The 15,241-nt window shown below is 39.0% G+C and overlaps 1 protein-coding gene across 1 annotated transcript in view; it reads right to left on the bottom strand.

Annotated features, from left to right (window-relative positions):
- IL1R1 (interleukin 1 receptor type 1) overlaps positions 1–15,241 on the bottom strand; it is a 39,013-nt gene that overhangs the window by 8,180 nt on the left and 15,592 nt on the right. Inside the window, exons 2-9 of the mRNA XM_036754926.1 lie at positions 14,636–14,706; positions 12,334–12,400; positions 8,820–9,054; positions 5,041–5,230; positions 4,106–4,271; positions 2,649–2,714; positions 2,381–2,495; positions 179–330 (exon numbers count right to left, since the gene is read on the bottom strand). Coding sequence (XP_036610821.1) covers positions 179–330; positions 2,381–2,495; positions 2,649–2,714; positions 4,106–4,271; positions 5,041–5,230; positions 8,820–9,054; positions 12,334–12,394 — 985 coding nt within the window. The 5' untranslated portion in view covers positions 12,395–12,400; positions 14,636–14,706. The remainder of the gene's footprint in view (positions 1–178; positions 331–2,380; positions 2,496–2,648; positions 2,715–4,105; positions 4,272–5,040; positions 5,231–8,819; positions 9,055–12,333; positions 12,401–14,635; positions 14,707–15,241) is intronic.

The following is a 15,241-nucleotide window of genomic DNA, read 5'->3' as shown; positions in this document are numbered from 1 at the left end:
CACTACAGGTACATTTAGCAGACCAGCCAAAAGCTCTCTTTTTGAGTTATTTCAAAGTCCTAGATAACCTGTCACTGAGACATGTAATAGAACTTACACAATTCTCCTTTTTAAGTGGGGAGCTTAGCATGATACAATATAACTGAACAGTGTTCCAATAAACAATCAAATTGCTTACCTGGTGGTCTCAAGGCAATATATGTTGTAGCTATACCAGCTTCATTGCTAACCCAGCATAAAAAGGGGTATAAATAATGCCTACTTTCCACTTTTAAAATGACAAGCCTGGAAACCCTTGTGACAGTGTTCGTGTTGTTTAAATTCGGAACTCTATTCAAGGAAGAGAGAAAAACAAGGCTAGTTAAGAAAACCTCAACACGAATAATCTCAATTTATTTGGTTTCTCTTTTTTCACTAAAATAAGTTGCTGCATAGGTAATGGCAAAGTCTTCATGCTTCATGTCGTGAGGTTGTGATTTCTTTTCCCCAGTTAGGTTTGAATGGAAGTTTGATAACTATTCTTCAGAAATGTTATGGAGGGATTTCTGTATGGGGCAGGAAGCTGAGACTAAATAACTTCTAAGTTATTTAGAACTTTAATATATTCACTTTTTTGACCCCTTGGCAAAGTTTCTGTAACAGGTACAAGCTTGTGGCTTCCCACTCACTTCCTCTCCCACAGCTCTAGCACCCCACTTTGTGACTTAATGTTTTGCCCACAAATTTCACCTCCCTCTCCTTACCAACTGTAAAATACTATGACAAATGCCTTAAATGCAACACAAGTCTGGCTAGAGCATCCAAAACTGCACTGCATGTTCCATGTCATGCTAAGAAAAGGAAGTTCCTAAAAGGGTCTCTATGGTGATGAGTCCTAAATGGTGAGACCATGGAGAAGGAATTAGTGACAGAAAGAACTATAGCAGGCTGGCAGAGGGATATTAGAAGAGAGCATAAGGAAGCTGAGGAAGCTACAGGGAGAAAAAGGCATTGTGGTTAGGCAAAATTAGGAATGCCATGAAAGGTTTGAAAGATAGGGAACAGATGAGGGAGAGCAATCAAGGAAGAAACAACATGAAAGTTTCTCTTGAACATCTGCTTGGGTGGGATGCCAAGAAAAAGAAGGATGAATTCAGAGAGATTTCGGTAAGAAACAGACTCCAAGGAAGCTGGCGAGTTCAGAAAGCTGTAGACGGTGAGTTCAGTCTGCTATGAATGGATGAGGCCCCCAAACTCCTTTTGCTTTCTCGGTGATAAAGGGAATTAAACTGAATAATCCTGACTTAAAGGAGAAGGGGAAAGCCCAAAGAAAAGAATCAGAGACTTAAACTGGAAATGAACTGTTAAAGTCCAATTTATGGTACCAAGATAAAAACGAATATATTATATCAAGATTGCAATTAGGATTTTCTGCACACAAATACAGTCAGGTGCATGGATCTCCACACAACATAGTAAGCAGTAGTTATACTCTATAAGCTCTTACAGAACAAACTTTGTGGGCCCAATTTTTACAAAAGTAACAATAATACCTTTCAAGTATTGATTACAGTTTACATAGAATTTTACCTGCCTCAATCCTATGTAACCCTGTTTAAGATATGTGTCATTACTGTTTGGTTGTATCCAACTCTTCGTGACCCCCTTGGAGATTTTCTTGGCCAAGAAGATAGAGTGGTTTGCCACTTCCTTCTCCAGCTCATTTTAGAGATGAGGAAGGTGAAGCAAACAGGGTTAAGTGACTGGCAAGTCACTATCACACAACTAGTAAGTGTCTGAGACTAGATGCGAACTCAGGAAGATGTGTCTTCCTAACTACTGGCCCAGCATTCTATCCACTGTGCTACCTAGCTGCCTAGCTCCAGCATGCCCCTGTATACACACATCTCTACATTTTAACTACAACGGAACTTGAGGACCATCAGGACTTCTCATATTCCTGGCTTTGGAGCTTCAGAATACCCTAAAGCCTGGTAAAGATGATCCTACCTGGTCAGTCCCCTCTCTACCAAGGCAAACATTTGGTCTTAGAGACTCCCCCCATTCTCCACCAAGAAGTAAATTAAAAGGGAGCATCATATAGCACAAAGAGCACTCAACTTGGAATAAAGAGATGGGAGCTCTACCACCCCACTTTATGATTTTAGATAAGTAACTTCCTTCCTCAGTTCTCAGGTGTGTTTTTTTTAATCTATTAAATGAGAAGATTGGACTACATTAAAAAAAAACCTTTTTTATTTAAATGCTCTATAATTTAAGATGCTAAAAAATAAGAAATTTTGACCGTTTCTTAGCCTGATGAAAATTATATGGACAACAAGGTTTACACAAAATGAAAAATTTCTCCTTCTCTATATTTGTGTGATGATCAAGCACTTACGAAAGTTCAGACCATGTAATATTAGGTTCATTGTAAGCAAATGATCCATTCCAAATCCAATATTGAAGATCATTCTTTTGGGCTGTGAAGTTGCAGTCCAAAAGCAACTGGGATCCTATAAAAACAACATTCAAAAACTTCATGATGCCGTTGCTCAAGTGTTCTCTAATACACTGATGTGAGAGGAAAACGTATGCGCTTTATGAATGGGAGTTTTTAACTCATTACAAAGGACAAGTACAAAGTTACAAATACTAGTAACACTCACCAAGTTCCACTTCCATTGTCCTATTTTCTGGAGTTAGAATCACTGGCATATTTTTCTTTGTTTTCACTAAGACAACAAAATAAAATAAAGGATACTTTTCACAGTAATTTCAAAGTCTCCAGTGTACAGTAAGAGGAGTTTCAAAGGATTACCGATCTCACCAAACTGGCTAGATGACATCTGGCTAAACAATCATCCAAGTCTCCAGGGAATATAAGCTAGTTGACGTGGGCTTAGGTGAATGGAGGAGGTAGGAATCTGCCTATACATGCCTAGACTAAGCTCTCGCCCTAAACCCCTGTGCTATTACTCAGCCAAAACCACTGGTATTCTTAGGGCTTGGCCTTCCTTATACTACTGAATTCACAAGATAACTCTAATAAACATAGTTAATGTGTCAGGTAATGACAAACTAAGACCCTGCAATTTCCCTTAAGGTGATTGTCATTGCATGCAAAGACAAGGGTGGGGACAGAGAGGAAAAGAATAAATAAAGTATTTACTTGGATGGAGAAGATAAGAGTAAAGGTTTCTTAAGTGAAAGTAGGGGCTAGAGCTCCATGGAAGGCTGTAACTTGAAGGTGGGGAGGGGAGTAAGATAAAACAACTGGAAGCTGGGAAAATGGTATTTCAGTATCTGGAATGAGAAATAAAGATGGCAGGATGCTTCAAACCACCCACTTCAAAATTTGGCCTTGCCTAGAACACCACTTGTGGTTCTGGTTATTATACTATCCCAAGGAAGATAAAATTGAGGTTGAAAATGATCAGAGAAGGGCAAATAAAAATACCAAGGAAATACAGGGGTAACTAAATGAAGACAAGTGAAAATAATTAAGCATTCTCAACATAGGTGAAGATCAAGGGAAGAGAGAGCAAATTTTATAAAATCTTGAAGAGCATGCATTTGGGGTAACTATTCTGCCCAATTCCACAGCTATTAACTGATATGCTTTTTGTATCCATTGTCCTCCCATATGATGAAACAGAACCACTGAACGCTCAACCTGGTGATCTTACGGTTGACAGTTCCCTCAGTATAAGACCTTGTCTAAGACTTTTGGAAACTTTGCAAGTCCTTGCTGCTAGAATGACGTCTAGACTGAAAGCCTTTGTCTCTCTAAGACATGAGATTAGGCTTTATTTCCCTCAAACCTAGGCAGCAGGAGCTAGTGCTTTGGGGCACATTGTCCCCTTGAAGAGCACCCAGACACCAAGAGTATTCTCTTCCCTCGGAACATGGTTAATTTTATTCCATGCGCTGCTAAGGTAGCAATGGACCTTTAGGTGCTAAGCATCAGACAATGGAAAGTAAAGGAAGAAAAATGGCTGGCCGTGTAACTGTGAACAGGCCATGGCATCCTCCTTAAATATCATATTTAATATCATCTGGACTATGGGACAACAAAACTATCCATAAGGGACTTTTCAAAGCTCTAAGATTCTTTGACACTTACCCATAACACTTAGATGTATTGCACGAGTAATGTTATAATGCTTCCCCATATAATCATAGGATATAAGACAAGTATAGTGCCCCTCATCTTCTTTCTGTACATTGCCCAGGTAGAGATCATTTTTTATTCCATTAAATTTTGTATTGTCAAGAAGAGGTTTGCAATCCTAGACATAGAAAATAAGTTCCTTTACATACTGAGAAAAATAAGACTGGATATACATACACACACATATATATGCATACATCTATGTATACATACATATACATACATACATAAACATACATACATACACACACCACAGGAATAACTTTAATCCTTGATCCCCCTCCCCTATATTGTCACCTCTTAGTATTTATTGACTTTCCAGGAAATTAGATTTACATGCTTTTGGAACTTATAGGTAGATTGGGAAAGGATTTCTTTGCAATTTTACTTATTTCATTCCTAAGCAGCTTAGAGACCATAATGTTAATAGCTCCTTTCTTAAAGCTACTTTCTTCCTTTGTTGTTTTTCTTAAGCTGTATTTCTTATCTTCTAGGAGATGATTCCAATCATCCAATACAAAATATAGCAAATCCTCCCCTCATATCAATTTATCATCTCTTTTTTCCCCATAATTTTTCCTTCTCTCAATTTTAAAGAACAGATGAAAAAACATCCAAACCCTAAACTATGGGCCCAATGAACAAAAGTTAAAATACTTTTGTAGAATCTCAAAGTTGTGTTTATGAAGTTTTATGCCCCGATTTAATTTGAGCTTTTATATAGACTTCCTCAGAACTGTCATCCCACAGCATAATAATATGATATCTTGCAAAGCTACCACTTTGTCTATTTTCAATCAATCAGTTTTCTTTCACTACATTATTCTACTCATTCGGGGGGGGGGAGGGGGAAGGGGGTAATAATATTACTTTAAGAAAGAATTTACCTTATACCACTGAACTTTAGGTAGATTATTTTTTTCATCTTTAAAAATATCCAAATTGGGACACACAAGGAAGCCACCAGGTCCCGGAGGCAATTTTTGTTTATATTCAGATAGCTCATCATAACACGTTCCAGGATGTTTCTTCAAAATTTCTATCTCGATTTTCTGTTTGTGGCAGTGGGTAGAGTTTCTACAATGAAAATAAAATGGTTGGATTGAACCCTTTGCAGGTGTTGTTCTCTTTTCCTCTAAAGGATGTACCACCAGGCTTACCAGTAAATTGGGCTAACAGGGTCCCTGCCCTAGGCACAAGAGTGAGGGACTCCTGTGCTTTGAAGGACCCTGATTATCAGACATGAGCACAAAGAAATTGTGAGACATTGTTTTCCTGGAATATCTGAAAAATAGTTTTGTGAACAGCTAGTGGGGAGGGGGAATTCAATTTTTAATGCTCAGTGGATTAGAATGCCCCCAGAACTGTGATGCTAGGAATCCCATGGGTTATTATCATAACCCATACTTGTTTGAGCAGGCATCAGTGAGTAGCTGGCATTTACTGATAATGATTTTTTTGTGTATAAAGGTAGAATTTCCAGTAAAGGTGTTGCAGTTTCATGAGGTGTTATGGCAGGAGCATCTCAAAGAATTCAGAATCAGACCACCATCCAACTACAGGCATTTATTAAGATTGATACCTGTCTTGAAGAGGGCTAAGTTCCAAGAGGAGCCAGCAACTTCAGAGAAAGCAAGTTGGAGAGGGTAAAGATGCAATTACATAACAGATCTTATGAATATTAAAAAGGCAGGAAGGTTTGTCAAGGTTACAGTGGAGGGGTCCCTTCTATGATTCAGTGGTCAAACCAGTGGTGGGATTCAGCTAGTTGGCACCGGTTCTGTGAACCAGTACCTAATTTTAGGCTTAATGCCACAAGGCAGTTGTTAGCAGGGGTGGGGCCTGCATCCACTATGCCAGTGGGGGGAGGGGGGGTGCCACCTTTTGGTTCTGGAGAACTGGCTGTGAATTCATTTGAATCCCACCACTGGGTCAAACATCCTGGTCGTGCTGCTTTCTGATTGGCTAACTATCGTGGTCCTGTGTGGTCAAGATAGATAGTTGGGTATTTTGGTCCTATCTTGGGCTATATGGATGATGTGACTGTGGTTGAGTACCAGAACACACGTGTTCAAATACGTGAATTGGATCTGGGGGCAGTGGCTAGCTAGGGGCAGTGGCTGTATTGAGTCTGGAGGCCTGCGGTGTGATTAAAGCCAGATTATGTGGTTAAATCAAGACATGTCTGCTGTTCAGTGGGGCCCATAAGGAAGTTAGAATGTTGGGCCTGGGGCAGCTTTATTAGGATTCCATCAAAAGTACCATGAAATGCAAATCAAAACAATTCCTAAGTACCACATCTCTCCTGTCAGATTGGCTAACATGACAAAACAGGAAAATGATAAATGCTGGAGAGGATGTGGGAAAATTGAACACTGTTCCATTGCTGGTGGAGTTGTGAACTGATCCAGCCAATCTGGAGAGTAATTTGGAACTATGCCCAAAGGGCTATAAAAATGTGCATACCCTTTGACCCAGCAATACCACTTCTAGGGTTGTATCCCAAAGAGATCACACAAGTGGGGAAAGGACCTATATGTACAAAAATATTTATAGCAGCTCTTTTTGTAGTAGCAAAGAATTGGAAATCAAGGGGATTCCCCATCAATTGGGGAATGGCTGAACAAATTGTGGTATACGAAGGTAATGGAATACTATTGTTCTATAAGAAATGGGGATGATATGGACTTCATAATAACATGGAAAAACCTACACAATATAATGCTGAGCGAGTGGAGCAGAACCAGGAGAACATTATGTACAACCACAGCTATATGGATTCTGTGATGACTAACCCTGCCAGACTTCGCACTTCTCAGCAACACAAGGTGCAAAGACAACTCCCAAGGACTTGTGATGGAGAGAGCTATCTACAACCACAGAAAGAACTATGAGGTATGAATGCAGATTGAGGCATCCTGTTTGCTCTCCTTTTTTCCCCTTTTTTTCTCTTTTGTTTGTTTTTGGTTTTTTTGGTTTTGTTTCTTCTTTCTCCTAATTTATTCCATTTGTCATAATTCTTCTCCACAACTTGACTAGTATGTAAATTAGTTCAATGCAAAGTTATACATGGAAGATATATTGGATTCCATGCCATCTTGGGGAGGAGGGGGAGGGGGGAAGAAAATCTGGAACTCAAAATTATGTGGAACTGAGCATTGTAAACTAAAAATAAAAATCTTAGTTATAAAAAAAGTACCATGAAGCTTATTCCAAATCTTTATAAACTCTCTTTACAACAATGACATAAAGAAGCCTGGGTTGTGAGAGTTATTCCTTAGACCATTTAAGGAGCTAATACATTTCAAATAAGTCCTGTATTTTATGAAATCATTCCCTTTAAAAATTGTGTCCTACAATCCCCCCGAATTTTTGTGTCATGACCTCCAAGTCCCCTATCATGAAAGTGGACATTTAGTGCCCAAAGTCAACTAGAGATCAAGTGATTCCAATCTCATATTTAATCAGTGTACATAAAGACAAGCTAAAATAATACTTGGCAATAATAATTTGGGATCGTTATGTTCACTGCTCACTGTCATTCTATGTAGACCATTATTTAAAATGTGATTTGGGGTTTTGTGCAGTGTTACTTTGAGAAAGTTGCCAAAAGTAAGAACACTGTTATCAGCAAAAGCTAAAGCCCTAGACTTATTCTGAAAAAAAAAGGAGGGGGAGAATATCTTCAAGAGGATATTTTCATGAAAATCCATATGAAAACCCTGTCAGACATCCTAATCACCAGCTGCAGAGTATTGCAACCTAGAGCTTATTGAACTGCCTTGTGGACTTTCCTGTCCTGTTCGGTTCTGTTCTGCCACACCTTTAGCTGCACTCATACATATTAATGAGATGATAAAAGTACCAAGTAAGAATACCTTATATGGATGGACTTCAGATGTCCTTCTGATCTAGATAGGATTTGCCTGGTTTGTTGATGGAAATAATCAAAAGTATTGATATTCACCAATTATGCCTTTATATTTAGGCCTTCAAAATAATCCTGGACCTCATTTAGTGAGATATTTCAAAGAAGTGAGTAAGAATTTTGAATACCTTTGAAGAAAGTATACCTTTAATACAATTTATAAAAAATAATTATTACATTATATTATAACATAATATTACAATATAATATAATTACTATAATATAATTTAATTTGACATGATTTAAATTTACTTTTTAAAAGTATACTTTTAACTACTGTAGAGCTTAATTTACATCAGAATATGATGATATATAGCAGCTAGGTGACACGTGGATAGAGTACTGGGCTTGGAGTCAGGAAGACTCACTTTCCAAACTTCAAATCCGGCCTCAGACACGCATTAGCTGTGTGACCTTGGGCAAGTCACTTAACCCTGTTTGCCTCAGTTTCTCATCTGTAAAATGAGTCAGAGAAGGAAACGGCAAACCACTCCAGTATCTTTGCCAAGAAAACCCCAATGGGGCTGGAGACAAGAAGAGTTGAACACAAGCGAAACAACTGAACAACAACATGTTAATATGTCAATATACCTCCCATGCACCCGTGAATTTTATAATGGTTTTTATTCTATAGACAGAGGTCCTACAAAAAATATTTGCCTGGATCCCAAACATGCTAGAGCCCACCCTGCGTATCACCCATATTTCTGGGGAAAACAAAAACCAAAAACTTCTTACCTTTCAACAACGTAATAATATCCTGAGTCCTCTGTTGCAGCCGGAACAAACCAAAGCATCTCTCGGTGCTGGTGAACCCTAGAGTTCTGATCCATAGAGATGATTGTCTTACCGTCCCTTCCGTACCAACTTATGTTACTGTGAGGGCCAAATACTCTTGACCTATATTGACGAACATCGAGCTCATCTTCAAAAATAACTAGCACCATTTCATCTTCAAACTCCACACAATCATCTTTAAAAAAATCCGAAAAAGAACGTCCAATTCTAGATTATGCCATTCACAGCTTACTACATAAAAGGAAGCATATCATAGCAGAGAGAGTGTAAGACTGGGGATCAGGGAAAGCCAGGTCTGAATCTCACCCAGAGCCCTAGGTGTGTGACATTGGTTGAGTCACTTACCCTCTCTAGTCCCCAGTTTCCTCATCTGTAAAATTAAGGGATTGGATTTGATGAACTCTAAGGTACCTTCCAGGTCTAAATCTGCACTCCTATTATCTTATAATACTTACATTAATCTATTCACTATTTTAAAAGGGGGATGGGTACCAGCCCTGGAGTCAGCAGGAGCTGAGTTCAAATCCAGCCTCAGACACTTACTAGCTCTGTGGTCCTGGGCGAGTCATTTAACCCCGTGGTGTCTCAAACAAATAAAAACAAAACAAACAAAAACCACTGCTGCCTGAGAACTCTTTGCAATAATCAGCCGAGTAAGTTCCTTAGGATATGGAAGAAATCCAACCCCTTCGTTTTATAGTCAAGGAAATTGAGGTTCAGAATGTAAAAGAAGTCCTACACATTCATATTACTCATCTTCTAGTTAAGGTCTGAGTAAAATCACTGTTCAGTTACTGCCTCCCTTCACCTTAAGGACAAAACAACTCTTCTCCAATGAAGACGCAGCTCATCCGTGTATAGTGAACTCCCAGTTTACACAGGGGTTAGGTTCTAAAGAAGAGTCAAAATTACCCTTGGAAAAACCCTTAGGGGCAGCTAGGTGGTCAAGCGAACACCAGCCCTGGCGTCAGAAGGACCTGTGTTCAAACCGGGCCTCAGACACACACTAGCTGTGTGACCCTTTATGCCATTGCCTCCCCATCCCCGCAAAAAAAGAAAAAACCCTTAAATCACCCAAAACGGATGATATAGGATAGGAATTAGACCTGTCATTTCATTGTAATAAGGAACTCCTAGGAAGAAAACTCCTTTCAATGTGGATCAGAACCTACTCTGAAACTTAGAGTAATGGTTCCCATTTAGTGGTTACTAAAGTGCAAACCCTTTGAGGCTTGTGATTATAGTACAAGTTATTCATGTTAAAAATTCTTTAATGGTGCCTTAAGCAGTAAATAATTATGAATATTATATGGAGCATCTTATTATTGGTTGTTGTTGAGAAGGGTTTGAAGAATAAAACATGTTGGGAACCACCATCTTGCCTAAAGAAGTGGCATCAAACTGAAATAGAAATGGATCCCTACCCAGTGACTTAGAAAACCACAAGTCGAAATTATTTATGTTGTATTATATTTTTATTTAGTTTGTTAAGCATTTTCCAATTACGTTTTAATCTAGTTGCTGACTACTGGGGAAGCTTGTGGGTCTCGAATGTGACACTTCTAGGCTAGAGCACCTAGGGGTTGAGCGACTTACCCAAGGTCACACGACCAGTAATGTGACTTGACCCAGGTCTTCCTGGCTCCAAAACTAGCTATCTACTACATAGCTCTGCCTCTCAAAATATAGTATTGTATCTTTAAACAGCTCTAGGTAGAAATCAGGGCTGCCACTGCCAGGAAATCCCGAATGGGTCATGAAAAGTCGGACATGAATGAAACGAGTGAACAATAACAAAAGAGGTAGAGAGGGGCTAGGGTTCCTTGAAAAGAAAGTAGTCTGTGTCAGAGATCTATGGTAGTTGCTGGGGTGGGGGTGGGGAGGCATGTAGAATGGGGGGATGAACGTAAATTTTATTTTTCTCTATATCCAACTAAGTTTTTGGCTAGGACAGATAGACAGGAACCAGGGTTTCTACTTCCAAATAGAAAAAAAAAGAGGCAAAGACTTAGCTGGTAGAAAATGTGATGACTGCAGGGGGCAGGGGTGGGGTGGGGGGGAATACTCTCAAATGGGCTTCTAACATAAGTAGGATTATACTATAGTAGGGGTTCTTAACCTTGCTTGCGTCATATACTCCTTTGCCAGTCTGGTGAAGCCTATGGACCCCTTCTCTGAATAGAATTTGAAGACATAAAATAAAATACATAGCATTACAAAAGAAGTCAATTATGTTGAAATATGGTTGTCAAAATTAAAAACAAAATAAAACAAACACATTTACAGACTGTAGGTTAAGAAGGTCTGTTTTAGAAGGTGATCACAGCACAGACAACTATTTCCATGATTAAAATAGCAGTTAGCATCTATATAGCAAATTAGGGTTTATAAAGCACTTTATGTTACTGCATTTGATCTCACAATGACCTTGTGAGGTAGGTGCTGTTATTATCCCCATTTTACAGAGGAGCAAACTGAGGATAAGGGATTTGCCCAGAGCCACACAGCTAGGAGGAGTTTGAGGAAAGATTTGAGCTAAGGTCTTCCTGACTCTTCAATCCCAATCTTATCTAATGCACCACCTAGCTGCTGTGGGACAAGACAGGATGCAGGGAAATCAAAGAAAACTCCAGAGTCCTTCTATTGGTAGGGAATAAAAGGCAGCTAGGTGGCAGCCTAGTGCACAGAGTGCCAGGCCTGAAGTCAGAAAGACTCATCTTCCAGATTTCAAATCTGGCCACAGACACTTACTGACTGTGTGACCGTGGGTAAGTCACTTACCCCTGTTTACCTCAGTTCCTCATCTGTAAAATGAGCTAGAGAAGGAAATGGCAAACCACTCCAGTGTTTTTGCCAAGAAAATCCCAAATAGGATCACCAAGTCAGATGTGACTCAACCACGACAATAACAATGGTTGGGAGGTCAATTAAGTTGGTTCCCTTTTATTCTACCAGCCTAAACAAAATGAACCAACTATGAGGATGATATACGTAAACTCATACTCAGGGATCATACTGTGAGAGGTATGAAACAACTGAAAGGTCTGTAAGGTCTCTTCCAACTCTTAGACCTATGGTATCAATGGCAACAGAACAGAGGAAGCAAATTCAGGGCACCAGCTGAGAGGGATGGAAAGTTGAATCACCCACACCAAATTCTGGTCTTGCTTTTTCTTTTTTTTTCTGGTGAGTGCTTACAGTAGATTAAGTTGCAAGTATAACTCCATTGTAATGCTTTTTCTTAATTTTTTAAAAATCTGTGTATCTTAATCATCCTTTTGTTTAAAAACTATCACCATACCTAAAGCAGTTTCATCAGCTAGTAATTACATGCCTCACTTGAGCAGAAACAAGTCTTTTAAAAATTTGAAAAGAATTTTTATTTCTAAAACACACATATAGTCTTTTTGGTTTTGGCAGATACACACTGAAAAAAAATTCTTATTTAACTTACCAGCTTCAAGAGAAGAAATAAATAGAACTATGAAGCAAGCATACCAAAATGGAGTCATCATACTTTCCTATAAAAAAAAATAAGAAACCATTACCACTTCGGCCATATTTCTTTAAAAAAAACAAGCCTCCATTCAATCAGTCAGTCCATGCTGAGCAAAATCAGGAATATCTAAGGCCTTGCTTCTAAGATCCTTTGGAGCTCTCAATCTTATGAGAAATTCATTAGATACTTAGGACAGAGCAAAGGCGAGATGGGGCTTTCCATTTATGGGGCTGCCGAAAAGAAGCTGGGGCTGATCTCCAGTATAGACCAATGCTTCTTAAAACTTTTTTCTGCTTGGAACCCCTTTTTTGCCAGAGAAATTTATTTTAAAACAATTCTTTGGCATACACATAATTTTACCATTTATTAAAGACAATAGTCTTGAATCTGAGCCAAGGTGTTTCTGGCAGCACTTGTTGGCCTTGCATGGCGTGATGGCATGTTCAGTGCAAAGTGTGCATGTAGTATGTTCAGAACCAAGGCTGCAGTGACGTGGAGTGCGATGCAACACTGGAAAGCATCGTTTGATTTAGAATTAATTTAGGGTCATTGCCCATTCAGAAACCTTTCGCTGTTGCCAAATTCTTCACAGGAAAAGGTTACAAATCATATGGGGTTGAAAACCACAGTTTAAGAAGCGCTAGCATGGATCAAAATACTATTAGAAATTTGGACTAGAAATTGTTTATATATTTATTTACAGCTACAAGTACTAACTCAAGTGCCTGACAATAACTCTGTCTCAATCTTTTAATCATAGTGAAACCATTATTATTTTAGATTTATAATCATTTGAACAGCAATTAAGTAGTTTGGGGTTTTGTTTTCCTGTTTACAGATTTTAACCCACATGAGAAGGCAAACTGTTTAAGCATTTCAAACAACGTGCATACTAATCACCCATATGCCTACGTGTTCATTGTATCAGATCTCTAAAGTTGTCTCCGCTTTGTTAGTCTAACTGAAGATTTGGATTATAAATGGTAAATCTGCAATTTAGATATTTTACTAAAGGAGACTAGTCTTCAAACCAATGTCAAACTGATGTTTCTTCTGAACTTTCCCAGTGCGTGGGACTCAGATAATTAAACAAGGCAGCCATTATTGTAGAATTAACAACTGGCTTGCTGTCTTTTAGAATATATTCTTCCTCTCTGATCTTATATTAAAGAAAAATACATATCTTATTAATATTTTCCTTCCAATTACCACTTCTATTCTGCTCACCCACATTACATTTTTCCTTTAAGGTATTATGAAACAAGCTAACTGGTTTATGTTCTTTTCAAGAGTTGGATCTTTCCAAGATCCACTTGTTTAATTACAAGATAAGGGAGAGTGAGACACAATTTCTCCCCCAAAGAGTGAAAAGGGGAAGCAAAATAAGGTATCAAGCTGAGTTTTTATACAGTTGAATTAGCCCAAAGTAAACTAAATTCTCATCTTGTTGACCAAAAGAGACAGAAAGACAATGAGTCAATCAACTTTGGACTCACTACATACATAAAGTTACTTGACTGGGGCTAAATGCTGGGAATTTAGATTGTACAGGGTTACACTGGCCCCCCTCTGGTGGTTACCGATGGCTATGGGCAATTCCTTTCAGCTGTGACCACAGGGAATTCAGAGAAGCTCAGGTCTATACTTTGCTCCAATGATTAAGAGGTTTACTTCTGAGACTCTAAAGGCAGGGTTTTCTGTTAGATAGATAGCTCATGATGATTGGGAGATCCCAGGCTGATCTAAACCCCCAATACTAACAAACACAGCAGAAAGAATGCTGGCTCTGGAGTCTAAGGACCTGAGTTCAAATCCTATCTACAATACTACCTACATGACCTTGGGCAAGTCATTGTCTCCACATCTGATAAATGAGGGGATTGGACTAAATGGCCCATAAGGTCTCTTCTAGCTCTCGATCTATGATCCTGTCATACGAAATAGTAACAGTAAAAATGCTGAGGGGAAGAATCAGTAGAATCTTCTAGGTCCAAAGTCCATGAAGGATGGACTTTCCAAGAACAAGTAACCCTTCTCCTTCCTAAGATCATTGTTAATGGGAACAGATGGGGCTTCTCTAATATTGACCAACATGCCAAAACCACAGTCAAGACTGCTTCAGAATGGTAATAGTTTGAAAATCTAAGATGAAGTGTTTGGTAGCATAGCTTGTCCCACTCCTTGACACCCAGAAGCAGGCAACAACATGCCCTCCCCCAGAAGACAACCATCTGTTTCAGAGAGAGCGTTCCATTACCTAGTAGTGTGCTTGTTCCCGTGCTACATGGTGCAGTTTGTTAGGTTCATCATTCTTAAGGGTCCGTTTGTCTGAAAGAGAAACAATATCAGCGTGTGAACTTATTTCACGCAGTCAACATACAACTCGAGAAGCCCAGCTTTGTTGTCGTGTGCTGTTGTTTGTTAGTCCAGAATGTCTTCAATTAATTCAAAGAGTTTGCTGAAAATTTTCCGATTCTCACCACAGAGTTTATAATAATGATTTTAATTGGACAGGGTGACGATAGCTCCAAGTCAAGAACACCAAAAACATTGGCAATCACTGGATTAATAAAGCAACAAGGCTCATGCATACACTGACAGAAATGTACAGAACTCCAGATTTGAGAACAATATGCATAAAGGAGATAGTTACAGCAATAGAAATAAAAGACCGGAAAGGGAAAACAAATTTTTGACAGTCTAGGAGGGCCAAGGGCAGAACATTGGGGATACACACATATTGACAGACCAAGAAAAGAATGGCAGGCCAGTTAAAGTGGCAGAGAGGGAGCAATTAAGAGAGGCAGTACAGAGATAGCCAGGAAAGTTTGGGTTTGTTTGTTTTGCTGGGGGAGGGCAGGGC

Source organism: Trichosurus vulpecula, chromosome 4 (genome assembly GCF_011100635.1).
Source record: "Trichosurus vulpecula isolate mTriVul1 chromosome 4, mTriVul1.pri, whole genome shotgun sequence".
Taxonomy (NCBI): Eukaryota; Metazoa; Chordata; class Mammalia; order Diprotodontia; family Phalangeridae; genus Trichosurus; species Trichosurus vulpecula.
This window is presented reverse-complemented; position numbering and strand designations above follow the sequence as displayed.